At 36.6% G+C, this 27,159-nt stretch overlaps 1 protein-coding gene and 1 long non-coding RNA gene across 7 annotated transcripts; both read right to left on the reverse strand.

Annotated features, from left to right (window-relative positions):
- Positions 1-4,217: 4,217 nt before the first annotated feature.
- Positions 4,218-12,363, reverse strand: LOC145432316 (uncharacterized). 6 transcript variants are annotated; one of them, XR_013912604.1, is made up of 3 exons: positions 8,279-12,353; positions 6,643-7,330; positions 4,218-6,556 (listed from the first exon to the last, which is right to left on the reverse strand). XR_013912604.1 is itself a non-coding variant. In XM_080309067.1 (3 exons), exons 1-2 carry the CDS (start codon positions 12,341-12,343, stop codon positions 8,288-8,290), a joined length of 3,864 nt encoding a protein of 1,287 aa, XP_080165193.1. In that variant the 5' UTR covers positions 12,344-12,360; the 3' UTR covers positions 4,218-7,330; positions 8,279-8,287. The 6 variants fall into 6 exon arrangements, 5 of the variants coding, with proteins under 5 accessions (XP_080165193.1, XP_080165194.1, XP_080165191.1 ...); XM_080309067.1 differs by having other exon boundaries at positions 4,218-7,330; positions 8,279-8,377; positions 8,570-12,360; XM_080309068.1 differs by having other exon boundaries at positions 4,218-7,315; positions 8,279-8,377; positions 8,570-12,359.
- Positions 12,364-16,660: 4,297 nt separating this feature from the next.
- On the reverse strand, positions 16,661-21,956 carry LOC145419421 (uncharacterized). The gene is made up of 4 exons (XR_013900808.1): positions 21,238-21,956; positions 19,222-19,253; positions 18,373-18,398; positions 16,661-17,126 (listed from the first exon to the last, which is right to left on the reverse strand). It is a non-coding gene; the product is annotated as an uncharacterized LOC145419421 (long non-coding RNA).
- Between the last annotated feature and the right edge of the window lie 5,203 nt (positions 21,957-27,159).

Consider the following 27,159-nt stretch of genomic DNA (forward strand, 5'->3'; position numbering starts at 1 on the left):
TGAAAAATCACAATTTTGCAACTCAAAACTTTAAGAGGCATAAAAGTAAAACAGTAAAAGATTTGAAAAAGCTGAATCATACCTGAATAGCCCAATAATTTGTGAACATTTTAAAATTTGAATGGTTGTTCTAGGTGAAAATATGAGGAAGTAGTTAAGTTTCAAAAACAAGCAAATTTTAGCAGAATTGCTGAAGTTTCCCATTCATTTCAATGGGACAAATTAAAGGAAAAAAGCTTAATATTTTAAAAAGTATAATAGCAAAAAAATAGCAAAAGTCATAGCCGGAAAGAGCAAAAATAGCAGAATAGTTTAAAATTTGAACGGTGAAAATCGGCTGAAAATTGTGGAAGTAGTTCTACGGCGAAAAGTGTACGGAAGCAACTTGAAGAATAATAATAATAACTAGAAAAATTTGCATTTCCTGCGAAAATGCAGTGTGGATGCTTAAAGCTGAAGCTGTATGCAAAAAGTAGCTGAAAAAGCTGAAAAGTTGCAGAAATTGTAAAAACTTTGCAGAAGCAAAAGAAGTTTGCTAAAATGGAATAACTTAGCAGAACTGCAATATCTTAGAGGAAACATAATACTTGGCAGAAATACAATAGCATAGCAGAATTTAGCAGAAATATTGTAACTTACCAGAAACATGATAACTTCTCAAAAATACAAGAATTTAGGAGAAATAGTATAAGATAACAGAAAGAATATATTTAGCCAAAAATACTTAAACATTACAGAAACACTATGATTTAGAAAAATAGTACAACAGAGCAGAAATATTGTGATTTACCAGAGACACTGTGATGAACTATGAATATTGTAATTTTAAATTGAGACTATGTTTTAGCACAAATATTATAATTTGGCAGAAATACTATAATTTAGCAGAAATACTATATTAAGCACAAATCCTATAAAAAGCAGAAATGGTATGATTAAGCACAAATACTACATTTAGTAGAAATACTTTGTTTTAGCACAAATCCCATAAAAAGCAGAAATACTGTACTATGATTTAGTAGAAAAACTATAATTAATCAGAAATACTAAATTTAGCAGAAATACTATATTAAGCACAAATACTATGAAAAGCAGAAATAGTATGATTAAGCATAAATACTACATTTAGCAGAAATACTATATTAAGCACAAATCTTATAAAAAGCAGAAATACTATAATTTAGCAGAAATACTATATTAAGCACAAATCCTTTAAAAAGCAGAAATACTATATTAGGCACAAATCCTATAAAAAGCAGAAATAGTATGATTAAGCATAAATACTACATTTAGTAGAAATACTATGTTTTAGCACAAATAGTATAAAAAGCAGAAATATTATAATTTAGCACAAATAGTATAAAAAGCAGAAATATTATAATTTAGCACAAATAGTATAAAAAGCAGAAATATTATAATTTAGCACAAATAGTATAAAAAGCAGAAATACTACATTTAGTAGAAATACTATGTTTTAGCACAAATAGTATAAAAAGCAGAAATATTATAATTTAGCACAAATAGTATAAAAAGCAGAAATATTATAATTTAGCACAAATAGTATAAAAAGCAGAAATACTACATTTAGTAGAAATACTATGTTTTAGCACAAATAGTATAAAAAGCAGAAATATTATAATTTAGCACAAATAGTATAAAAAGCAGAAATATTATAATTTAGCACAAATAGTATAAAAAGCAGAAATATTATAATTTAGCACAAATAGTATAAAAAGCAGAAATACTACATTTAGTAGAAATACTATGTTTTAGCACAAATAGTATAATAAAGCAGAAATACTATAATTTAGCAGAAATACTGTATTTAGCACAAGTACCAAAAAGTACCAGAAATACTATGATTTAGCAGAATAGCAATAACTTACAAAATTACAAATATGGAGGCATATTGAAACAGAAATGCAGAGAGGGACACACAAACACAGGCTCTAATCCAGTCAATCAGTCTAACTATATTCAATTTAAATCCTACAATGACATGCTGCCAAATAAGGGCAGGGTCCTCTCTCTCCCACTAAACACACACACACACACACACACACACACACACACACACACACACACACACACACACACACACACAGACAGACACAGAAGGAGAGAGCTGCCGAATTTAAATCCACCAATCAGAGTGGCTGTTTACGTTTTCCCGCCAAAAAAGGTGCATCTTTTTACACACGCAGCAGAGAGAGGCACAGGATTATTGCAGTCTATTTCTCATAGTGACGACTCCCCTCAAACAAATGACCATAATTTCCTAACCGTAGGGGCTAGAACGGTCATTCTTACACCGTTTTGTTCAGAAGACATGGGGGAATCTTCCAGTGTTTACAATTTATCATTAAAATATGAATTATTAAAGATATTTGACTTCTAATGCACCATAACTGAGTAGAGCGAAGCAAAAACTGCCTTGACTTGCCCTCAAACAACGCTTTGTAACTTGAAATCTATTTGGAGTATCGATATCATTCTTTCACCGTAAGAGACAGCAGGCTTTGGTGAACAATCATGGAAATTTTCAGGTCTCTGTGGAAATCCAACAAAAAGTTATGACGAGAGAAAAAAGTGGTTCATTTCCAGACTTTGAAATCTGAAGAAATCTGAGCGAAGGACGAATTTCCTACCCTCAAACAAGTCCAACTCATTTCAGAACGGTAATAGTTGAGAAAGAAATTCTTGAATTGTGAGCGTCAGGAGTGTCTGAAGATATGCCGGGACAAGCCTCATGTCTTAACTTTGCTTCGTTAAGGAGATATGACGATTCGAATATGCCTCTCATTACAGAAATGCAGCGGTGATTTTGAACAAACTCTCCATTGACTTTATATGGAGAGTTTTCTGACCTTGTGTTAGTCTGAGGAGATTTGCGAAAGTTCTATGAATACCACAACAATGATAGTGACATTTTCTGAAAGCCAGAAAAAATACCTACGTTTTGATGTATAATTTGTGGAAGTTGAGTGAATATTGAGCAAGTAGCAAACAGTTGTTCGGACATGAAGAGAAGACTGCAAAAGCTTCAGTGGCACACTGGAAGCCAAGAGCATAGCAACCATAACAACGCATGTATTTTGTGAAAAATCACAATTTTGCAACTCAAAACTTTAAGAGGCATAAAAGTAAAACAGTAAAAGATTTGAAAAAGCTGAATCATACCTGAATAGCCCAATAATTTGTGAACATTTTAAAATTTGAATGGTTGTTCTAGGTGAAAGTATGAGGAAGTAGTTAAGTTTCAAAAACAAGCAAATTTTAGCAGAATTGCTGAAGTTTCCCATTCATTTCAATGGGACAAATTAAAGGAAAAAAGTGGAATATTTTAAAAAGTATAATAGTTAAAAATAGCAAAAGTCATAGCCGGAAAGAGCAAAAATAGCTGAATAGTTTAAAATTTGAACGGTGAAAATCGGCTGAAAATTGTGGAAGTAGTTTAACGGCGAAAAGTGTACGGAAGTCCTAAGAATAATAATAATAACTAGAAAAATTTGCATTTCCTGCGAAAATGCAGTGTGGATGCTTAAAGCTGAAGCTGTATGCAAAAAGTAGCTGAAAAAGCTGAAAAGTTGCAGAAATTGTAAAAACTTTGCAGAAGCAAAAGAACTTTGCTAAAATGTAATAACTTAGCAGAACTGCAATCACTTAGAGGAAACTGTAAAGCTGAAGCTGTCTGCTGAAAATAGTTGAAAATAGCTGAAGAAGCTGAAGAAATCAAAGTCAGTGTTTAAAAAGTTGCTGAAATTTTAATAACTTTGCAGAACAATATCAAGTTAAGAAAAATGTAATAACTTAGCAGAAATGCAATAATTTAGAATAACATAACTTAACATAACATAACAAACAAAACCTAGCAGAAATAATATAATTTAGTAGAAAATTAAAAACTTGGCAGAAATATTACAACTTATCAGAACTGCTAGAAATTTGCAGAAATGTAATAATTAGGCAAAACTGTCAACAGATAACAGCTGAAAATGCTGAAGTAACCTCAAAGTTACTTGTTTAACTGTGAAAAATTACCAAAAACATTAGAAAAGGAAGAAAACGTGCCGGCAGATAAACTAATGTGGAACAAAACCAAGGTAAAATTGCGAGTTTGCACAGCTGGTGAAATCTAAAAATGGCAAAAAAACATAACAAAGGCAAGACCCACACAAACAACATTTAGGTAATAAATGCACAAGATGCTGCGGTCAGAGATTAAAACACCCAAAAATAATGTTATTGAAATGCCAAAAAGTGGCAGAAAGTTTAGAAAGTAGAAAACCAGTAGTAGAAAAGTAGAACATTCAAATATTTTTAGAAACATATGATACAAAATATTTACTCAGTTGTTTCCAATGATTACAATAATGGCATAAAGAAATAAAAATACCATTTGGGACAAACAGAAAAATATTAATAGAAAATGCAAATCAAATTGATCTAAAATCTATACAAACAATTGAAGCATCTGTTGGAATTGTGAACATATCCTTGTTTGCCATGTTTATGTTTATGGCCCTAAGATGCGCAGACACATGATAGGCTATTAACTGCAAAAATATACACATATATAGCAAGTGAGAGACAAAAATATATCCTCTGATTTGCTGGAGTTTTGTGTAAATACCATTTGGCAAGGATAAACAACATGTTCCTATGCCACATTAAAATTTTCATAAGCTTAATTTTTTCAATTAGTTTACAGTTTCCTGATTTGATGATAAATATGGTACCAATCTACAAAATACTGTCAAAATGAAGTCCACATTGTGATATATTTGAGGTGTGGAGAGTCACACAGCTGAACAATCGATTTGCATATTTAAAGAAACAAGGATCAAATAAAGAACATCGTTGTGGAATAAATTACAGTGAAAAATAATCACTGCTTTGCGTTAGAGAGTGACTTATGATGAGGTATTAATTGGCTTAACTTTACCTCTAAAAGCTTTTCACATAGTGCTGTGACCAGGGTGAAATCCATCATAAAGTAACTGTAAACAGTAGAACCATTAGCATGAATGTTATGGTTCTACTCTGATCAAAACTCAAGTCAGCTGTTTGACCTGATATAAAATGATAAAGAGGAACACATATAAATGACCTTTATGAACTTTTCAAAATGACTTTATATGTCTGACCCATTATCTATATATATTACAGCAGCGGTCCCCAACCCCCGGGCCTCGGACCGGTACCGGTCCGTGAGTCGTTTGGTACCGGGCCGCGAGAGATGAGGCTCAGGTGTGAAATGTATAGTTTTCAGGGTTTTTATCGGTTTTCAGCGTTATTTTGTTATCGTTTTTATCGTTTACTCGGTTTTCCTGGGTCTTTTCACGTGTGTTATGAATAAATTTTCTTTTTTTCAGTACCGGTACTAGTTTTATTTTGTTATATTTATCCGCGACACCTTAAAGGCCGGTCCATGAAAATATTGTCGGGCATAAACCGGTCCGTGGCGCAAAAAAGGTTGGGGACCGCTGTATTAGAGCAGATGTGGAAAACCACTGTTAGACCTACTCTATACTAATGTAGTTACTGACACCCCATACTAAGGCAGGATTCATACAAACACACATTATTTATTCTCTTAAACACTTTCTTTTTTCACATTTTGAGATTGTGTAATTTCTAAAAAGAATACATGTAATGGTTCAATAGATATAGTTATTTAAATGTCCATAATAATCACATGATCATTTTTGTACATCCTACAATCCAGGATTTAGAGCTGTGTGTCTGTATGAATTCAGCTTGCTATACTTATAGACTTAGATATATTAATCCACTATTTACCCAAACAAGTTACATTGTTTGGGTAAATAGATTGGGTTTGTTCTACAAAATAATTATTCAACAATAAAAAAAAACACAAAAAAAATCTGCACATTAATCCAGAGTTCAGTTTCATATGTCTGATATTGTTAGTTAAATCTGATGACACAAACACAGTCAATAATTCATTGCTAGTGTGACATGTGGTCCTTTTTGCCTTTGACCAATGATATGCTGGGTACTTGGACCAGTTTAGTATTTGCTGTCACAGAGGAATGTTAACCAGAAATCCAGAAGACAAAACTTAAAAAAAATATGTTAATTGCAAACATGTTTTTGCTTAGTAAAAGGATTGAAATTACATGGAAACTGTCACCTTAAAGCCTCATTGTAAATATCATCACAAACAGATGTTTTCCACACAGTTAACAAAGCTCCACCACATCCGATCAGTGCACATAAATCTAAAAGAAAACAAAAACAAATAAAAAAAATAAAATTAACACAAGGGAAGACTTTTGACTTAATAACTACGCTTAAAATAAGTGTTACCTTTGAATATTTGTGGGAAAAATCTGATGCTACCCCAAGAATACAAAGCCACACTGGAAACGATGACAGGCTTGCAGCCCTCTGTCTTCCTGGAGTCAGGTGCCTGATCAGTAGCAGTGAGTTGACAGAAGTCGGTGTCTGTAAGAGTGGCCAAACACTGATACTCTGTCCACTTGAGTAGAGTCTAAGAAGCTGGAATGCAGGCACACTGGACGAGCTTGTTCTAAAAAATACAGAAAAAGGAACATTTTATTTGTGTTAAGGCCTAAAAACTACAAATAAGTTATGCAATGAACAATGTTGAAATACCTTATAGGTGCTGCAGGCCACATAACCAGAATCCAGAGCAATCTCACACTCACATGATGGTGAGGAAAGACATGAGCTCTGCAATGAGGTTTGAATGTCTCAGTTGGGACACTGAAGAACTCAGAAGACAGCAATACCTGCACAGAGAGACAGAGTAGAAAAAGCATAGATTTGTAATCCATAATGTGAATTAAAACTCAAAAAGTGTCAACAAGTATAATCATTTGAGTGTGGAATTATTTATGCACTAAACAGGATTTTAATTAATTAATTGAATTAAAAACACTGACATTTTTTTATCAAAGATAAAGAATCATACCGCTCTCTGCTCTGAGGATCACTGAGCATCTCTGACAGGAAATACAGTTTCCTCAGTAGGAGTCATCATTCATGGTCTCAGAGGTGTGTAGTGTGGCAGCATCATGATGGTCTCCAGATCAGGCAGGAGGTCAGGTGATGGGTGTGTCATCTTCTCCATTGAAGACATACTGGTATGGCAGTTCATAAAACAGCAGTCTCTGTGTGGCATGTAGTTATCTGTGCAGTCCAGCACTGATGGATCAGGTTTGGCTCAGCAGTTCATGAAGATGGTGTTAAGATGTTGTTGTTTCAGCTGAGGATGGTGAAGTTTGAAGGTTTTCCCACAAAGGAAACAGGACTGTGTGTGCCCTGTCTGAAAAAAATACATCTACAAAACATAAAGTGCTTTTAACACCACCCACCCCCCCTCCCCACCCACCCATCTCAGCCCCCAAGTGTCTATATAATGCTGGTATGGGGTGTCAGTTACTAAATCTAATTAGTGCGTCAGAAAGCGGGGGCTACACCTAAAGCCCCCGCTTTCTGATGTCTTTGTTTATTAGCAGCTTTTTCCAGCTGCTCAGAGAATTCTGACTTGGCCTTTATCCACCCAAACCCAAACCCACCCGGATAAAGGCCAAGTCAGAAAATTGATGCAGAAACTTTCCATGTACTTCTAAATCAGTTTTTATACAAATTCTGTAAGCTGTGAAAATGTTTTTCTCTACATAATGTATAATTATAGACATCTCTGGTAGCCTAAAGATAGTTTAAAACTTTTAACATTTTTTACCTGTAAAACATGATAAGCAAAACCTCATTCATCCAAAAAACATTTGATTCTACAAAATGTACTATAATCAAGAAAATATAATTGTCTGTATTTATTCATGTGACCCATAATAAATACCTGCATTTATCTGTGATTTATTTATTTACTATTTCATATTTGAAAGCATCTTGGAGGGGAAGATCTCGTTTGTTGAGATACATACGTCAGAGTAAAAAAAGTATCAAAAAAGGAGATGACAATTAACATCCATGAAAAAATGTATAAGTAGATTTAGTCATTTAAAACATGAGAATAAAAAATAAATTATGTCCGTTTAATGCAGTATATTTCAGATCTGAGGTGCATGATAACAGAAAGCAGATCTCCCGGCTCTGCATGAAGTACAGCCATGATTTGGTGACATGATTAATAACATTGCAATAAGAAAGGGTCTTCTTACAGACAGAGTAGGGAAGACAATTTTTTCCAATGAAAAATCTTTTTCATACTCTACAATCAGTAAACTCTGTAACAAACATGATCTGTAATTGTTTCAAAACTCACCAGACGACTTCATGATTGGCTCGAGGACAGGACACAAAACACAGGGTTGTGGTAACTGTAGTATGATCTCAGAACACCGGAATGGAGACATTGATCTGGCTGAGAAATAAAAATGAGGTCAAGCAGGGTGTTCTTGTCTGTAGTGGCAGAAGTGATCAGCTGTGAATACCCTCTCGACTGAAACTGCTCCAGAATCTGTTTTCTTCCACTCTGCAACTGGTTCTCATTAAAATCTCCACACACAATGATTGGGTGACAGTCCATTATTTCAAGGGAATCTAAAAGACTTACCAGGTTTTGCATGAATGGTGTCAAACTGTAGTCAGGGGGTCTGTACACAACAGCAATGAGTGCAGGGAATGGAGCCTGAACCTTCAACACTAAAAACTCAAGATCAGTGACATTATGCAGATACTGTTTTACCTGAACCTGAAAATGATTCCTCAAATACACAACAACTCCACCACCACTTCTGCTGGCCATGTGAGGAAAGTTTGTGTAGGACACATGTCTGTTGCGTTTGAACATGGTGTAGCCGTCCAAATGAAGACTGTCTGCAACAAAGGAGCCTTGGAGGTGAGACTCTGTGAGACACAAAACATCTGCTAAACACATTTCATGATGACTCTTGATGTCACTGATGTGAGATGGCAAACCCTCCGTATTGTGATGGATCAGTGTAAGAGTGTCAAGTCTGCTGGCTGTTTCTCTGACCTGAAGAAGAGGCATCATTTCCTCAACGCTGGCTTGTCTCATGGTTTGGAGTGCTGCAGTTACCTCGGGATTGGAGTAAATCTTTTTCTCATCCAAGTCCTGCAAATAGAGTCCACTGAGAGACGTCACCCTGCTGAGAGCAACATAAGCCATACCTGGTTCAAAAATGTTCTTCATTGAAACTACAGCTGTCTGTGTTGTAAGACCCTGAGTTTTGTGAATTGTGCAGGCAAATGCTAGCTTTACAGGAAACTGTCTGCGTACCGCTCCTTTAAACTTCAGACTCTCCTCTGCTCTCTCAATGTAAACCAGATCATCAGATGCTGCATTAGCACTGCGGTTGTGTCTCATAGGCTGCCGGTTGTCCATTCTGAGCCCCAGTTTGATTATGTGTCCATCATTTTCAGATCTCACCACCTTTACCAGTATACCAAAAGCACCGTTGACTAAACCGTTTAGTGTGTCCAAGTTTCTGGTCAGCATGACTCGAGCTCCTTCAGCAACATTCAGAGTGTCAGGTAAATCATTTCTCCCACCTGTAAATGGTTTGTCTCTTCGTTCCATTCTGCCTGTACGTTTATCCTTCTGGAAATCGTCTGCAGTGATGATTATGATGTTTGAATGAAGCTTCTTCAGGGTATCTGTGTTATGGGATTCCACATTCTTGTTGGTGGCATAAATGTGTAAGACCTCAGTTGGACATTCTTCTGGTGCAGTCACAGCCTGTGACAACAAATCTCTGTCGCACTGAGAAAGCTCATCCGTCTTTTCTTTCACTCTAATCCTGTTCAGCATCTCTGCAAAGGCCACATCATCTTTCTGACGCATGATCTCGGTTAGAGTGATCATCTGAAAATGTTCCTGCCATAGGTCAATCTGTTCTGGATCGTAAACGCAGAGAGGTTTAGACTGTCGCACTGGTGGCAGCTGGTAAAAATCTCCAACAGCTAAAACTGACATTCCACCAAAAGGTCTCTGAGTGCCTTTGATTTGTTTCAGTCTTGCATCCACATAGGCAAAAAGGGGTTTTGAAACCATTGAAATCTCATCAATAACAATCATTTCTGCATTCATCAGCTCAGATCTGACTTCATCCAGTTGGTTACCAAGTCCTTGAATGGGTGGTTTCAGACTCCTGGGTAGTTTCAGTAGAGAATGTAATGTAGAGCCATTGATAGAAAAAGCTGCTGTCCCGGTAAATGAAGTAAGTAAAACAGTTGGATTTGATATGTCAGCTTCTTCTGCATTAGCAGGCAGTCTGCTCAGGATCTTTGATGCTTCAGAATGAATACACTTAATCAGATGTGACTTTCCAGTTCCTGCACCACCGTTGATATAGAAGAAAAATGGATCTGGGTTCAAACCACAAACTCGCTGAATACACCAGTCTCTTATGGCATAGAACACGCAGGCCTGCTTCTGGTTCAGATTCTGATACATTACACGTACCACGGCTGGATCGACTGCAGGTTGTTCTCTGATGGCTCTGATCTCTGTTACAGCATCAGACTGACGACTGTAGTCGGGGACATTCTCCTGTTCGTTCTCATCATCAGAATGTCTCTCAGGAAGATTCTCATCACATTGCAGCCTCACAACTTCAGATTCAGGAGCAAGATTACACCATTCATCGATCACAACATCCCTATTTTGTTCAAACTCTTCCAGTGCACTCTCAATATCCTCAGAGTTCTTCTCATACTTGTCTTTATTTCTTTTCACAATCCGTTTCACAGACTCACTGTGGTCTGAACATGGAAGTCGCACAAAACCCGAGTTGTAGAAGGACTGATAGGTTTGGAAACATTGTGGTTTCAGTTCCTGCTCTGATCTGTGTGGAAGGTAAAGTCTCAACAGTCGACCATAATATTGCTCAGGATCTTTTTCCTGTGAACAGTGGTAATACCTGATTATAGCTGGTTTATCATTCTTTCGCCTTTGTACAAATCCAAGCTGGTTTAGAAGAGGAAGCACATCTTTTCCTTCATTTGGACCACTCACCAACCGGCACAGGGCAGCAAAATCAGCCAGCGACATTTCCTCATATTCTGGGGTCTCAGGTCTGCATTTGTATTTATCACTCAAACTTGTCATCCAAATATTACAGCTGTCATGTGTTGTGCTTTCCAGGAAGCTCATGGGCCGACTCATTTTTACTGGGTTATCATCTGTTGGTACAAATACAACACTGCGGGAACATTTTTTCATTTTTAGGCCACAGACTCGAGTCACACACTCCTGTGCGCTGATCTCTCTCTTTTTTGAGTAAGCCTGCATCACAGCTCTCATTTCATCACATTCATTGACGGTGTTCTTATCAGAGTTATCGATAACTGTCTTCAGGTATTCAGAGAGGCCAGATTCTTTCTTTGTTATATATTTACAGAGGTATTCTACACATGAATAGGCATTCAAAATGAATGAGACATCTAAATTAGAGTTCCAGGCTTCAAGCAGATCTGGGTTGTAATTGTTGATCCAACAGTCCTTTGGGTCACGTTTCAGAATCAGAGCTGTTTTCTTGTTTATGTTCTGGAGGCATTGTTCATACTCATTCATTGTCAAGTTGCATCGTGACAGAATCTGCTCTATGGTGAGGGAAGCAGCTTCAGGTTCCTTCAGCAGGTTCAACAAAGGTCTGAGTTTGGCTTTTGCAGCTTCAGTGTCTGAATCCTCATCCTGTCTCACAATCATTGTTCTTGTGGATGGTGGTTTTGGAAACCCAAATCTACAACCAGAGTTCACACTCTTAAAGCATGTCTTTGTGTGGTTCTTGCTGTGCTTTTGTAGTTCAGAGACTTTTTTGTGCAGTTCAGGTTGTTTTTCTGGATCAGGGAGTTGAGCTGAGATGTATCTGTCCACAAAGTCACAGACAGTTTGGTCGTCATCCACATCTGCTTCTACCTTTTCTCGAATCCACAGCAACATGTGTATATGCGGACTACCTCTGTGCTGGAACTCAACTCTGTAAAAGTAATCAATGATCTCACCAAGGGGCTGTGCAGGAGAAAAAAGCAAATCTCTGAACAAAGCCTCAACACGCTTATCAAACATCCGCATGGTGGTTACTGGATTTGATCTTAGAATTTCACACTTTTCTGACCAGTCCAGGGCTTCAAAATCAACCTCTTCACCTTGCTGTCTCTTTATTGCTTGAATCACTTCAGGCCATCTCATCTCAGCAGCAGAGAAAGTGACAAAGAACTGAGGTGTTCCTATTTGACGAATCATACTGAATAAATCTTTGGTAGTTTTCTGCCAGTAAGCTGGAGTTCCTCTGAGTGGCTGCATAAATCTGATTGCATCTTTATTTCTTACCAGCTTCTCTACTTCTGTCTTACTTTGTAACATTCCCGATGTGATTTTGCGTCCATCTTTGGTCATAGTTTTACCTTTCCTTAGCTGTATTGTCATGCTGGAATTAGCCAAATGTATTTCAGTGACAAACTGTGAGAAAAACAGGTAATTTGTGTCTTTAGCAAATCTTGCATCAATGTTGAAAAGCCTTGACTTGAAGTAAGCACTTGGTGTGAGTTTAAGAAGTCTCTTTTCATCCAGTGTATTCTGACCGGTAGGAAACTGCACAGGAAATGCCATGGCTTCCAAATGAGGAGTTCTGAAGAAGCTAACAGGATTGTTTCTTTCTGCAGGAGCCACACAATATGTGTTATCAGTGAAACAGAGAATCTCTTCTGAAATGTCAACAGGCTGCAGACAACTTTCTAGAGCAAAACCTCCATTGTTCAAATCACTTTCTGGTTCATCTGGATTTTGTTCCTCTGGTTGTTCATCACAGGATTGCATATTAATAGCTTGGTCACTTTCAGACTCACTTTCGCACAAAAGGGCATCTTTTTCATAGTTGTCAATTTCCATTAAATCTGCTTCATCATAATCATCACTTCCCATGCTGGCTTCATCACTGCTGTCATCATCAGGTAACGTTGGATCACAAAGCAATGCATCATCTCTGATAATAATATCTGTGTACTGTGGATGAATTTGTTTGAGTTTACGCAGGGCTTGAATGAGTTTAGACCAGGTGACAGTCTGGAACAGCTGATGGCCTTTGTAGCACAGTCGTCTTTTCAGCTTTATCCTCATGATCTGTGATTGGCTTCTGATCCTCGGTAAACTGTCAACTGTTTGTTGGACTTCAGATGGTACACACACCACATTACCACGTATGAGTCTCTGTCTGCCCTTTGGAAGTGGAATAATCTTAGCAAATGGTATGCATTTGGCAATCAGATGTCTCTCCAGAATGTTGAGATCGCACAGTTCAGCTGGAATATCCTGCAGTTCTAAACCATTAACAGCAGCAAGTCTTGGCATGCGTCCACTTTTGAGGGAACTGTGACACGTGTGACAGATATACTCCTTTTTTCTCTCAACAGGAAAGCTGCAGTGATCATGACATGCTTCATCACACACATGAACAAATTTACCAGTTAGACACTGCTGAGCTACAGTTTGGTGTTTTGAGTAATTTTCTCTTTTGCAGATTTTCACCTGATTAGGAAAAGAAGCTTTTAGACAAACAGTACAAACATAAGATGGTGCTGACTTAATGTTGGATCTGAAACGAGATATGGCCTCATTCATTAAAGTGTTCTCTGGATGACACTGTAAACTGTCAGCTGGTCGATGCATCTGACGATATTTTCTTTTTATTTTCATTGCACATCTGATATTATGCATCTGTCTAAAAGAAATACTGTTCCAATATTTTACTCTCATTCGTTCTCTCATATTCTCTTTGTGTTGTTGCTGAAATTGTCTCTCTTCTCCATAACGTTTAGTGATGTAACATTTTTTTTTCTGTCTAAATTCTACACTTTCTTTATATAGGTTAGAAACATATGACCTCATGTAAGCTTTATGTTTCTCTCTGAATCCAGCACAAGTTCTGTAATTTCTTCTTATACGTTCCTTCTGCTGTTCTTTGAATATAGGAGATTGTCTATAAGATTCTTTATATGTTTTTCTCATACGTTCCTTCTGCTTTTCTCGAAAAATGGGAGATTCTCTATATGTTCTTGTTATACGTTCCTTCTGCTTTTCTCGAAAAATGGGAGATTCTCTATATGTTCTTGTTATACGTTCCTTCTGCTTTTCTCGAAAAATGGGAGATTCTCTATATGTTCTTGTTATACGTTCCTTCTGCTTTTCTCGAAAAATGGGAGATTCTCTATATGTTCTTGTTATACGTTCCTTCTGCTTTTCTCGAAAAATGGGAGATTCTCTATATGTTCTTGTTATACGTTCCTTCTGCTTTTCTCTGAATGAAGAATCTTCTTTATACATCCTTATGACACGTTCTCTTTTTCTCTCTCTAATTTTAGCACTATCTCTATAGATTTTTCTAAAATGTTCTCTCTGTTTCTCTCTATATGTAGCATTGAGTTTACACAGATTATTTTTGTACACACTCTTCTTCTGTCTGTGATCAGGATCATGAGACTTTCTGCTAGAATCTTTTTTCTTTGCCTTAAAGCTTTCATCAAAAGCGTACATCTGTCTTTCTTTCTTTTTCTGATTTTCCCTTCTCTGTGGTAGTTTTTCTTGGACCAACAGTCGTCTCCTAATCTTTCTCCTTTGCTGTTTATTATGCTTCAACAGTTTATGTGAGAGTTCATCTGTTGTCATAGTTAAACAGGAGGCAGTGTTTAAATCATTCAGAGGAACAGAATCTTTTGTTACCTGAGTGTCTCTTACAGAAGATGCAGAGGTTTCTATTTCTAAATAATCAGAATTGTTCAGCTCAGCAGCTGGCTCATTTGAATAATCCACTCTGGATGACATCACTTCAGTAGCTAAAGTGTCGGCCACAGTTTTCTGTGTCTGCTCAGTGGACTTTGGGGTTTCAAATTCAGGTTCATTTAAAGCTGGTGCTGAAACAGTTGTAGCTGTTTGTCTGTTTTCATCAGCATTTCTTTGGTCAGCAGCGTTTTCACTGTGGAACTCAACAGGCTGTAGCTCATAAGCACAGGTTGGTGCGATGCTACACATTCGGTACAAACGTTTGATCCTGTCAATCATGTCGTTAAGACGTGTGAATTTTAACATAACTGCAGTTCCACCACTTACACTTAGCGACAATGGCATTCCTGTAGACTTACGTGGGTGAGGATCAAAATATGCGTATTCACCTGAAGTCAGCCTGGAAACTGCAATGGCTGTTCCTCCCATGACTAGCAAAGCATAGCAAATGTCTGAAGCCAAACACTGTAGTCCCTGTTCAAGGCTCGGAAGATGATCTGTACCGTCAAATGTGCCATAAAGAGCAAACTGAGACATGTCGACTTGATACTCGTGTCTGCGGCTGATGATCACAGTGGGAAGTTCATCACAGGCTAGAAACACGCTGTTCACAAACCTCTTTCTGGCATCTGAATACACGGCATGGCCTTTGTCCAACACACGGTTAAGATCTGCTCTGGTAATGAATTCATCCTCGTGTAAGAATGACAGGAAAACCAAACTGTTCGCCATGCATTGCTGATTTCGGTACTTTCCATACTTAGCATTGGCCTGGCTTCGGGATGCACAGATGCTACTCACTCGTGGACGACTTTCACTGTTTGCAACCTGTACATGAGACGGTCCTGGAGCTTCTCCATCATGCTGCGTTTGCACAGTTAGCTGGGGTTCAGTCTGGATTACCTGCTGTACTTTAGCATTTGGCACCGATGATGAGCAAACACCTCTCTTTACCACATCTGCATAAGACACTGCGGCTGTCTGAACGCTGAGCTGCACTTCTGGACTGGGAATACTTGTAACAGACACCTTTACCTGCTCACTGGTCTGAGAAAGATTTACCTGTTCCTTCTGCTTTTGCCATCTAAGCTTCTGGGACTGTGACCTTTGACCTTTCCTTGGCATTTTGTGCAAGTACAAACTGGACCTTATATGTATTTATACACAAATGTATACAAAAATCAACCTGTAAACACTGAAAAACTCCTCAAGTTTCTATTAAATGGATAAATGTAAAACTATACAAATGGTAAAGTGTTCTTATAACTGTTTAATTGATGTAAAAGGCTGACTTAAATACAAACTCAATATAAAAGTTATTGAAAGATCTTTAAAAAGTTTTATTGTAGCTTTTTCAAAAACTGTATATTATACTTTTTTTTTTAACCAGACTGGTTAATGAATAGGTCTATACTTCTGTGAAGTAATATGCAGAATAAATCTCAACAATCAATCAACAGGCTATAATAAAACTCTTAGTTTTAAAGTAGACTTTGTGTAAATCTTTCAGATATCTAAAATCTAAAGCAAATATAAGGAGCTGTGGTGGTGTAGTGATCAGATGACAGGCGATGAGGATTCTTCAGCTGGATGTTCTGCAGCAGTCAGGAAACAGGAAGTCTGGGTTCTCAGGGCAGCCTCTAGATGACAATTGTAACTGAATACTTACACTGAGTGACAAAAAAAGGGTTTGTCCTTAAATAATAATAGTTTAAACTTGTAGTCAAATGTTATAGCCAGTGAAACAGACTTGAAAAATGTATTTGAATCTAATTTAATATTTATCTAAATAGAGCAGTCTGAATGTATATATTACAAAATAACCAGATTGTCTTATTACAAATAAACCTTTAAGAGGTGTATATTTTATATAATTTATCAAAGTAATTGCACCTGTAAGCCAAACAGCCAATCAATGTTTATTCCAAAGTGTAATGCAAAATTAAAATGACAAATTTAGGGCTGTGTAAATAGTTTCTACAGTGACTTCTACTGTACTGTATATTCAACTTCTTACTTGTAATTTCCAGTAAAATGAGTGGATATGAGAGAGTTTAACGACAGGAAAGAAGGAGCAGTGAGAGCAGAGATCTCTCAGATTTCTGAAAACAGATCGTCGAAGTTGCGGTAACTTCAATTTCCAAAAACTTGGTTTGTTGTCAACCTTGGTTTGTTGTCAAACTTGGTTTCTTGTCAAACTAGGGCTTATGCTTGTCAAAATTAGATAGAGTACATGGCGGAGAAATGATAGAAGATAGAATCCCTTGTCAAAAAAGATGGAGCAGGGAGAGGGAGAGTGATAGGACAGACTGAATTTGCTTGTTAATGGCTTGTTAATGATAGAGGGAGAGGGTTTTCTGCAGCAGGTCACCTGTAAGACAGAAAGAAAGTGGAATTAGACACACTTCCAATAAACCTGGCTTTACCGTATTTTTCAGACTATAAGGCACATTTAAAAGCCTTTAATTTTCTCAAAAATAGACAGTGCACCTTATGTATGGTTGTGCTTACTGATTTCAAACCAATTCTATGTGGTACACGGCACTCTGTCAAATGTTTTAGTATGACTTTGGTAAGCTACAAAGCAGCACCACTTGATGTATCGTCGGAGCATGGCTACCATAGTCAGCACCCTCGTAGAGTAATTCGTACTGTGCTTCAACATAATATGGTGTGTGTGTATAAGGGCCTGGCACCTGTTGAGAGCCATGCTTATGTAGCAGATTTCAAACTGATCAATCCACATTCATCAGTCCATAAATCCTGAAAAGTAAGTGTATTGTTCTGTATTTTATGTCTTACAACTGAACAATTTTGAGAGTTATTGTAAATGAGTTGAATAAAGTTTGACTTATCTGTTTTGTTTGGCTTAATGTGCCTTAGAATTTAGTGCGCCTTACAGTCCGAAAAATACAGAACATATATATCATTACACACTGAAGAGTTGTACAGTACATTATTAGATTCAACTGAATAAAAATGTTTATCATATGGTGGTGGAACATTTCTAAGGACATTTTCGCATTCTATTAACACAACAAAAACAAACAGAGTCTGTAAACCAAGATATGGTGCTATAGTAACTTACTATAAACATTATATGGTCAAGCTAAACCCACACAATGAAGTCAGAGCAGACAGTTTCAGACCACCTGCTTTAAACACTTCACATGCACTCAACTCACATGATCCTAAATGCCCAAAGGTCTCAAATTCCCGTTTCTGTGTGTACTTACCTGGTACAACAGTATATCATAATGTCTGGGGAGCAGTTAACATAAAAGTAAAAAATAATTTACTCAGTATGACTTTTGGCAAAATGAAAAATTTGGAGACAGATGACTCCTAAACAGCAGTTTCTACATTTTTCAGTCAAATTTGGGGCATGTTTAATACACACTCCACTAAATCTACAATAAACTTAGCATGGCCGATATTAGGGCCTAATTAAAAATGTACTATGATGATAAGAGAGATCTGTAAGTCTGGAAATGTTTACATAGACTTTTCTATGATCTGATTATTCCCAAGAGCTGTGCTGACTCACTGCACTAAACTGAATCTCCTATAATGAGAAACATTTCCCAGAACTGCACCTCAGACAAACCTTTACTTACCAGACTGAGACGATCAGATCAGCAGTCTAGAGAAAGGAAACAATTCATCAGATCACTGTTTGATGATTCAGACTGTTGAGCCTCTTCACACACAATCCAATTTACTGTGACATAAATTAACTAGTAAATTTATTTAAGGCTTTATGAGCTTACTGTAGTCTAAAGAGGAGATAAATGAACTGCAGCGTCTCACATGGCTATAGCAAGTGTAATAAAAGCATTCTTTACTACAGAAATACAAAGAATAGCCACCAATATTTGTTGGCACAAGTGCAGGATATACCAAATATTTCCTACACAGAAGCTTTGTGGCTCCAACATTTTCTACAACAGGTCAGTACTAGTAAAGTGTGAAAACCAAAACTTTTAAAAATGTTAGATACAAAGTAATTATATAAATCAGAAGCAACAGAAAACCTCATCATGTCTGATATGAATATGTAAATCTTAAAATAAATATTGACATGTTACAATAGCAGAGGTGCACCATGTTTTGTAATTAAAATTAAATGTCTTAAATTTTTACACTAAAAAGTCCTCTCATTGTACCCGTTGCTAGGAATATTTATGTATTTTGCAGTGTACCTTTTTGGCAACTTTTCTATTTAATTTTAAAACACATTATATTCACCAAATAAGTGATAAACTAATTAGACACACTGGCTGTAATGTACCTAACAATGTCCACTCACACCTCTGGTTCTCTTAGTTTTTCATTATGACTTTGTGTTTTTGCCAATCAGTAAATGGAAACATATCACAAAAAGTCAGACTACTGTATGTAAGTTGCCAAATGTGCTACGCAATGCCAGGTTCATACTGCTTCAGTTACAATCACTGTTTACTTACCAGCAAAGGCAAAACCAAAGATCTCTTTCACTCTGTGTAACAAAAGACAAAGCACAAAAACACAGAATGAGACAACTCAAATCAGCATCACAGTCAATACTGCATCACTCTGTGTAGTCCAAAAGATTAAGTACACTTCTTTGTTTACCACAGCAACAAACAACTCACCTCTTTTTTCTACACCTTATTAAAGATTACGTCTTCATTAAGGTAAAATGTGGTTTCATCCATTTGTAATAAGCCACACACGTTTCTCAGTTATGTGATAGCTCTATTAGTTTGGTGCTATTAGATAACACAGTAGATTTAATAAGCAATGATTTACTACACCTAGCTCTGCACACTTTATCAAATTCTGACATCACAATTTCAAAGCATGAACAATCATAAATGAAAGCTTGGATGATATTTTTGTAGGCTTCAACATTTGAGTTCGTCTGCATTCAAATTCTGCTTCCTAAAAATATTATCACCTGCACACAGTATCATTTAATATGCTGTTGTTTTAAATATCTACATATCATATTTATAATATTAATGGTGCACTGCTGCATTTTATTTATTTGAAGGTGGACGTTTTTTATATTTCGTTAGTTTTTCACAAAGTGAGAAGTTAAACAGAACTGCAGGTGAAGGTTTTATTTTAAAAAAAAAACAACCTGCACAAACAAGTGTTTGTTAAACAGTTCTTAAAATTTAACTAAAAAACTAAAATTACCTAATTAAAAAAAACTTCTTGTTAAGAGATGTTATTATTCTTATATTATGTGTTTCATCCTCACTCTCTCTCTCCCTTCTGTTAATTAACCCACAGCACAAAAACACACCGGTACAGGCACGTGACTCTTCTTCTCCCGGCTTTCAGTCAGAAGCTGTGTCCCAAAATGTCGGCTGCATCCTCCGGAGGCCGCATTTGAAGGCCGATTATGTCACAGCCAGTCGACGAAGGCTGTCTCAAATGCGGCCGACAAATGAGTCCTTCATTTCATAAACTTTTAACATATTTTTAGGCGAGAAAGTAGCGGTGTAAATTGCAAATATCTGCTTGGTTTATCAAGACATCGCATATTTGCAAAAGTGTGCCGACGTTTTCAGAGACGTCTGTCACCCACCGGCTCGATGGCAAGCCGGGAGGGGGGTTCAGACCCCCGCTCTTTCGCTACTCAGGTTAAACATGATATACAAGTCACTCTGATAACTTAAAAATGTAATTGTTTGCCTTTTTCTGTGTTTTATTTGTTCTGGAGTAAATCTGTTTGGCTGAGATCAAGATTATTAGATTAAATAAAGCTTTATTAATCCATCCGGTGGGTTCCTGCGGGATTTTCACATAGCTCAATAAACGTTAAACGGTCGAGAATTTACTCCAGTGTCCTGTTATATTTTAAATAGCAAGGAGCAGACGGCCGAGTTTATTAAACTCCAGCGAGACAGCGGTGACGCAAATCTGAAGGCTAGACCGTCCAGTTTCACAGCCTTCTCGGTCCACGTAGACCGCGAAGGCCGGGTCCTCCGAAAGATGCAGCCGACGTTTTGGGACACAGCTAATGGCGGTAAAATGGCTCCTTTGAAGTTGCCGACCCTGCTGCTTCAGCAGCTAATCAGTGGTTCTAAAATGACGGCTCATTACCTCACAACCGAAAGAATGAGGCCGTTTTAACTGACTGATTTGTGAAGAGAACTAACTTCAGCTTCCCTAACAGACTCAGAAACACTAACACACCGAATGAACCAAATACAACACAATAACTGTAATAAACAATCAAATGAACCATATTAATTTCACACTGGGCCTATAGCAGCTAGGCTAGGCGTTAGCACTTAGGGCTAGCATACCAAACACTCCTTTTAAATAGTAAAATTACAACGTTTCACTAAAAAAGCAGCCATTGTGTTACTTTAACATGACTTATACTTCGACTGGCTTCATAAGTCACTAACAACAACTGGGTAAATCCCTCATACAGCTTATAGACATTTCATTTCAGAAAAGAGAGACAGAGAAGCAGCGCTTACCGGTGGGGATCGAGCTGAGAGTGGACGGAGATTCAGGAGTCAGGCAGAGACGTTAAAAAAAGAGGCATTCACGGGTAGTGGGAAACTCCGCAATTACACAAAATTGGCATGGAAAACGTGAAAAATATATGTAAATTTAAATATTATTATACTAGATTTTTTTGCAACAAAAAGCAACTAGCAGAAATTTAATTCTATAAGTTTAATAAATGTTTAAAACAGGATTCTTTGAATTTGAAATAATGGTTAAAAGACATAAATAAACACAAGGTCATTATGTTAAAATGTACTTTATTATGATAGATTTATTTAACTGACTGCAGTAATAAGAACAGTCTTCTGCTGAACACCAACACCAAGGAGCTGGTGTTGGTGATCGCCTAAGCATCCTCACAGTAGGAGCTGCAGAGGTTCATCTCACTCCACTACAGGACTCAAGAGGTTCAGGAGGTCCCTTAACCCCACTGCTATGAGACTTTTTAACAGGGACTCCTGATATGTTCATTGCACATTTGTTTCTTTTATTCTACTACATATTGGTTGTAATCATGAATTCTGAATTGCTTTAAAGCTGAAGCTGTCTGCTAAAACTAGCTGAAAAAGCTGAAAAGTTGCAGAAATTGTAAAAACTTTGCAGAAGCAAAGGAACTTTGCTAAAATGTAATAACTTCGCAGAACTGCAATATCTTAGAGGAAACATAATACTTGGCAGAAATACAATAGCAGAACTTAGCAGAAATATTGTAACTTACCAGAAACATGATAACTTCTCAAAAATACAAGAATTTAGGAGAAATAGTATAAGATAACAGAAAGAATATATTTCGCCAAAAATACTTAAACATTACAGAAACACTATGATTTAGAAAAATAATACAACAGAGCAGAAATATTGTGATTTACCAGAGATACTGTGATGAACTATGAATATTGTAATTTTAAATTAAGACTATGTTTTAGCACAAATATTATAATTTGGCAGAAATACTATAATTTGGCAGAAATACTATAATTTGGCAGAAATACTATGTTTCAGCACAAATACTCTGGTTTAGCACAAATATTATAACATAGCAGAAATACAATTATATAGCAGAAATGCTATATTTAGAAAGAAAAATATAATATAGTAGAAATAGTATGATTTAGCAGAAATACTGTATTTAGCACAAGTACCAAAAAGTAGCAGAAATACTATGATTTAGCAGAAATACTATGATTGAGCAGAAGTACTAAGATGTAGTAAAAGTACTTTGATTTAACAGAAATACAATTATGGAGGAGTAATACTTTAAAATGGGAGAAATAGCCTAAAGGGAAGAGTATTTGTGCCATGGAGTGTTAACAAGAATGTGAGGTCCATATTAGAAAAGCTGGTAAAATCATAAAAGTTTGCAGAATTGTAATAAATGATGAATATGAATTACTGGTCTGTGACAGTGTATTAATTTGTAGGAAAAAAAAAACATGTTGACCAAGGTGGAATCGAACCCACGACCTTTGGTTTGCAGACCCGTGTCATTACCAACTGCGCCACTTGGAAAGAGAGGAGCCACTTTGAAAAACAGGGTGATGAGGAGTCAGAATTAGAGCGCGGTGAGAGGCGGAAAACCCCATTTTTTGCAGTTACAAAACGTTGTGTAACTCAAACACTAGGTGGACTAGAAGCATAATTCTTCTACTGGCTGAATCAGTGGACTTTGGTGTACTTTGACTGCGATTTTCATTGCTCTTTGTACAACCGTCACTGAGATATGACGAGAGAGGAAACGGAAGACCTCAGATATGATTGGCTGACTGGGAAGCCGTGCAGGCCCTGATATGTGATATGTGTCTGAGTCCGCACAGAGGATTGGCTGCCTGGCAGAAATATATAGAAATAGTATGATTAAGCATAAATACTACATTTAGCAGAAATACTATATTAAGCACAAATCCTATAAAAAGCAGAAATAGTATATTAAGCACAAATCCTATTAAAAGCAGAAATAGTATGATTTAGCACAATAGTAATAAGTTAAACAGAAAAATCGGAAAAGCAAAATGGACAGCTGAAAAAATGCTGAACATGCTGAGGGTCCCTCAAATATACTTGTTAAATGAAAAAAATCAGCAAAAAAAAGTATATAACAGCCACACAATCAGAAATATGTACACATAAGGAAACACACATGCACAGAGAGAGACACACACAAGATCCAATTCAGTCAACCAGTCTAAATATATTGAATTTGAAGCTTAGAATGAGGTCATCCCATTGAAAGCCTTTCTCTCTCTCTCTCTCTCTGTCACACACACACACACACACACACACACACACACACACACACACACACACACACACAGGGAGAGAGAAGTAAGTTTCTAGGTCAGCCTGGGAGCTGCTGAATTTGAATCCACCAATCAGAGAGCCTGTGCACTTTTTCCCGCCAAAACAGGTGCTTCTGTTTACACACGCAGCACAGAGACACACAGGAGTTTTGCAGTCTATTTCTCATAGTGACGACTCCCCTCAAACAAATGACCATAATTTCCTAACCGTAGGGGCTAGAGCGGTCATTCTTACACCGTTTTGTTCAGAAGAGATGGGGGAATCTTCAAGTGTTGACAATTTATCATTAAAATATGAATTTTTAGAGATATATGACATGGATGACTTGTTGACTTAGAAGCCACGAATTCCCCAATATGCAAATTTGAATGCCTGGAGCCCACATACATGATTGGCTGGCTGGGAAGCTGTGCAGGCCCTGATTTGTGGATTTGAATTCCTCAGCCCTCAGATATGATTGGCTGGCTTAGAAGCCACGAAGGCCCCAATATGCAAATTTGAATGCCTCAGGACACATATATGATTGGCTGGGAAACCGTGCAGGCCCTGATTTGAAAATTTGAATGTCTAAGTCCTCACAGAGGATTGGCTGCCTGGGGACCTGGCAGAAATATATAGAAATACTATGATTAAGCATAAATACTACATTTAGTAGAAATACTATGTTTTAGCACAAATACTATAAAAAGCAGAAATACTATAATTTAGCAGAAATACTATATTAAGCACAAATCCTATAAAAAGCAGAAATACTATATTAGGCACAAATCCTATAAAAAGCAGAAATAGTATGATTAAGCATAAATACTACATTTAGTAGAAATATTATGTTTTAGCACAAATCCTATAAAAAGCAGAAATACTGTACTGTGATTTAGTAGAAAAATTATAATTAATCAGAAATACTATATTTTGCACAAATCTTATAAAATAGCAGAAATACTATGATTTAGCAGAATAGTAATAACTTACAAAATTACAAATATGGAGGCATATTGAAACAAATGCAGAGAGGGACACACAAACACAGGCTCTAATTCAGTCAACCAGTCTAACTATATTCAATTTAAATCCTACAATGACATGCTGCCAAATAAGGGCAGGGTCCTCTCTCTCCCACTAAACACACACACACACACACACACACACACACACACACACACACACACACACACACACACACAGAGGGAGAGAGCTGCCGAATTTAAATCCACCAATCAGAGTGGCTGTTTACGTTTTCCCGCCAAAACAGGTGCATCCTTTTTACACACGCAGCACAGAGAGGCACAGGATTATTGCAGCCTATTTCTCATAGTGACGACTCCCCTCAAACAAATGACCATAATTTCCAAACCGTAGGGGCTAGAGCGGTCATTCTTACACCGTTTTGTTCAGAAGAGATGGGGGAATCTTCCAGTGTTAACAATTTATCATTAAAATATGAATTATTAAAGATATTTGACTTGTAATGCACCATAACTGAGTAGAGCGAAGCAAAAACTGCCTTGACTTGCCCTCAAACAACGCTTTGTGACTTGAAATCTATTTGGAGTATCGATATCATTCTTTCACCGTAAGAGACAGCAGGCTTTGGTGAACAATCATGGAAATTTTCAGGTCTCTGTGGAAATCCAACAAAAAGTTATGACGAGAGAAAAAAGTGGTTCATTTCCAGGGTTTGAAATCTGAAGAAATCTGAGCGAAGGACAAATTTCCTACCCTCAAACAAGTCCAACTCATTTCAGAACGGTAATAGGTGAGAAAGAAATTCTTGAATTGTGAGCGTCAGGGGGGTCTGAAGATATTCGGGGACAAGCCTCATGTCTTAACTTTGCTTCGTTAGGGAGATATGACGATTCGAATATGCCTCTCATTACAGAAATCCAGCCGTGATTTTGAACAAACTCTCCATTGACTTTATATGGAGAGTTTTCCGACATTGTGTTGGTCTGAGGAGATTTGCGAAAATTCTATAAATCCCACAACAATGATAGTGACATTTTCTGAAAGCCAGCAAAAATACCTACGTTTTGATGTATAATTTGTGGAAGTTGAGTGAAAATTGAGCAAGTAGCAAGAAGTTGTTCGGACATGAAGTGAAAATTGCAAAACCTTCAGTGGCACACTGGAAGCCAAGAGCATAGCAACCATAACAACGCATGTATTTTGTGAAAAATCACAATTTTGCAACTGAAAACTTTAAGAGGCATAAAAGTAAAACAGTAAAAGATTTCAAAAAGCTGAATCATACCTGAATAGCCCAATAATTTATGAACATTTTAAAGTTTGAATGGTTGTTCTAGGTGAAAATATGAGGAAGTAGTTAAGTTTCAAAAACAAGCAAATTTTAGCAGAATTGCAGAAGTTTCCCATTCATTTCAATGGGACAAATTAAAGGAAAAAAGTGGAATATTTTAAAAAGTATAATAGTTAAAAATAGCAAAAATCATAGCAAGAAAGAGCAAAAATAGCAGAATAGTTTAAAATTTGAACGGTGAAAATCGGCTGAAAATTGTGGAAGTAGTTAAGTGCCAAAAAGTGTACGGAAGCAACTGGAATAATAAAAATAATAATAAAGTATAAAGAATAAAGAGAAACAGGAACTCAATAGTGTGGATGCTTAAAGCATCCACACAACTAGAAAAATTTGCATTTCCTGCGAAAATGCAGTGTGGATGCTTAAAGCTGAAGCTGTATGCAAAAACTAGCTGAAAAAGCTGAAAAGTTGCAGAAATTGTAAAAACTTTGCAGAAGCAAAAGAAGTTTGCTAAAATGGAATAACTTAGCAGAACTGCAATATCTTAGAGGAAACATAATACTTGGCAGAAATACAATAGCATAGCAGAATTTAGCAGAAATATTGTAACTTACCAGAAACATGATAACTTCTCAAAAATACAAGAATTTAGGAGAAATAGTATAAGATAACAGAAAGAATATATTTAGCCAAAAATACTTAAACATTACAGAAACACTATGATTTAGAAAAATAGTACAACAGAGCAGAAATATTGTGATTTACCAGAGACACTGTGATGAACTATGAATATTGTAATTTTAAATTAAGACTATGTTTTAGCACAAATATTATAATTTGGCAGAAATACTATAATTTAGCACAAATACTATAAAAAACAGAAATACTATAATTTAGCAGAAATACTTTATTAAGCACAAACCCTATAAAAAGCAGAAATACTGTACTATGATTTGGTAGAAAAAACTATAATTAATCAGAAATACTATATTTGGCAGAAATACGGTATTTGGCACAAATCTTATAAAATAGCAGAAATGGTATGATTTAGCACAATAGTAATAACTTAAACAGAAAAATTGGAAAAGCAAAAATGGACAGCTGAAAAAATGATGAACATGCTGAACGTCCCTAAACTATACTTGTTAAATGAAAAAAATCAGCAAAAAAATCTATAACAGCCACACAATCACAAATATGTACACATAAGGAAACACACATGCACAGAGAGACACACACACAAGATCCAATTCAGTCAACCAGTCTAAATATATTGAATTTGAATCTTAGAATGAGATCATCCCATTAAAAGCCTTTCTCTCTCTCTCTCTCT

Source organism: Astatotilapia calliptera, chromosome 12 (genome assembly GCF_964374335.1).
Source record: "Astatotilapia calliptera chromosome 12, fAstCal68.1, whole genome shotgun sequence".
NCBI lineage: Eukaryota > Metazoa > Chordata > Actinopteri > Cichliformes > Cichlidae > Astatotilapia > Astatotilapia calliptera.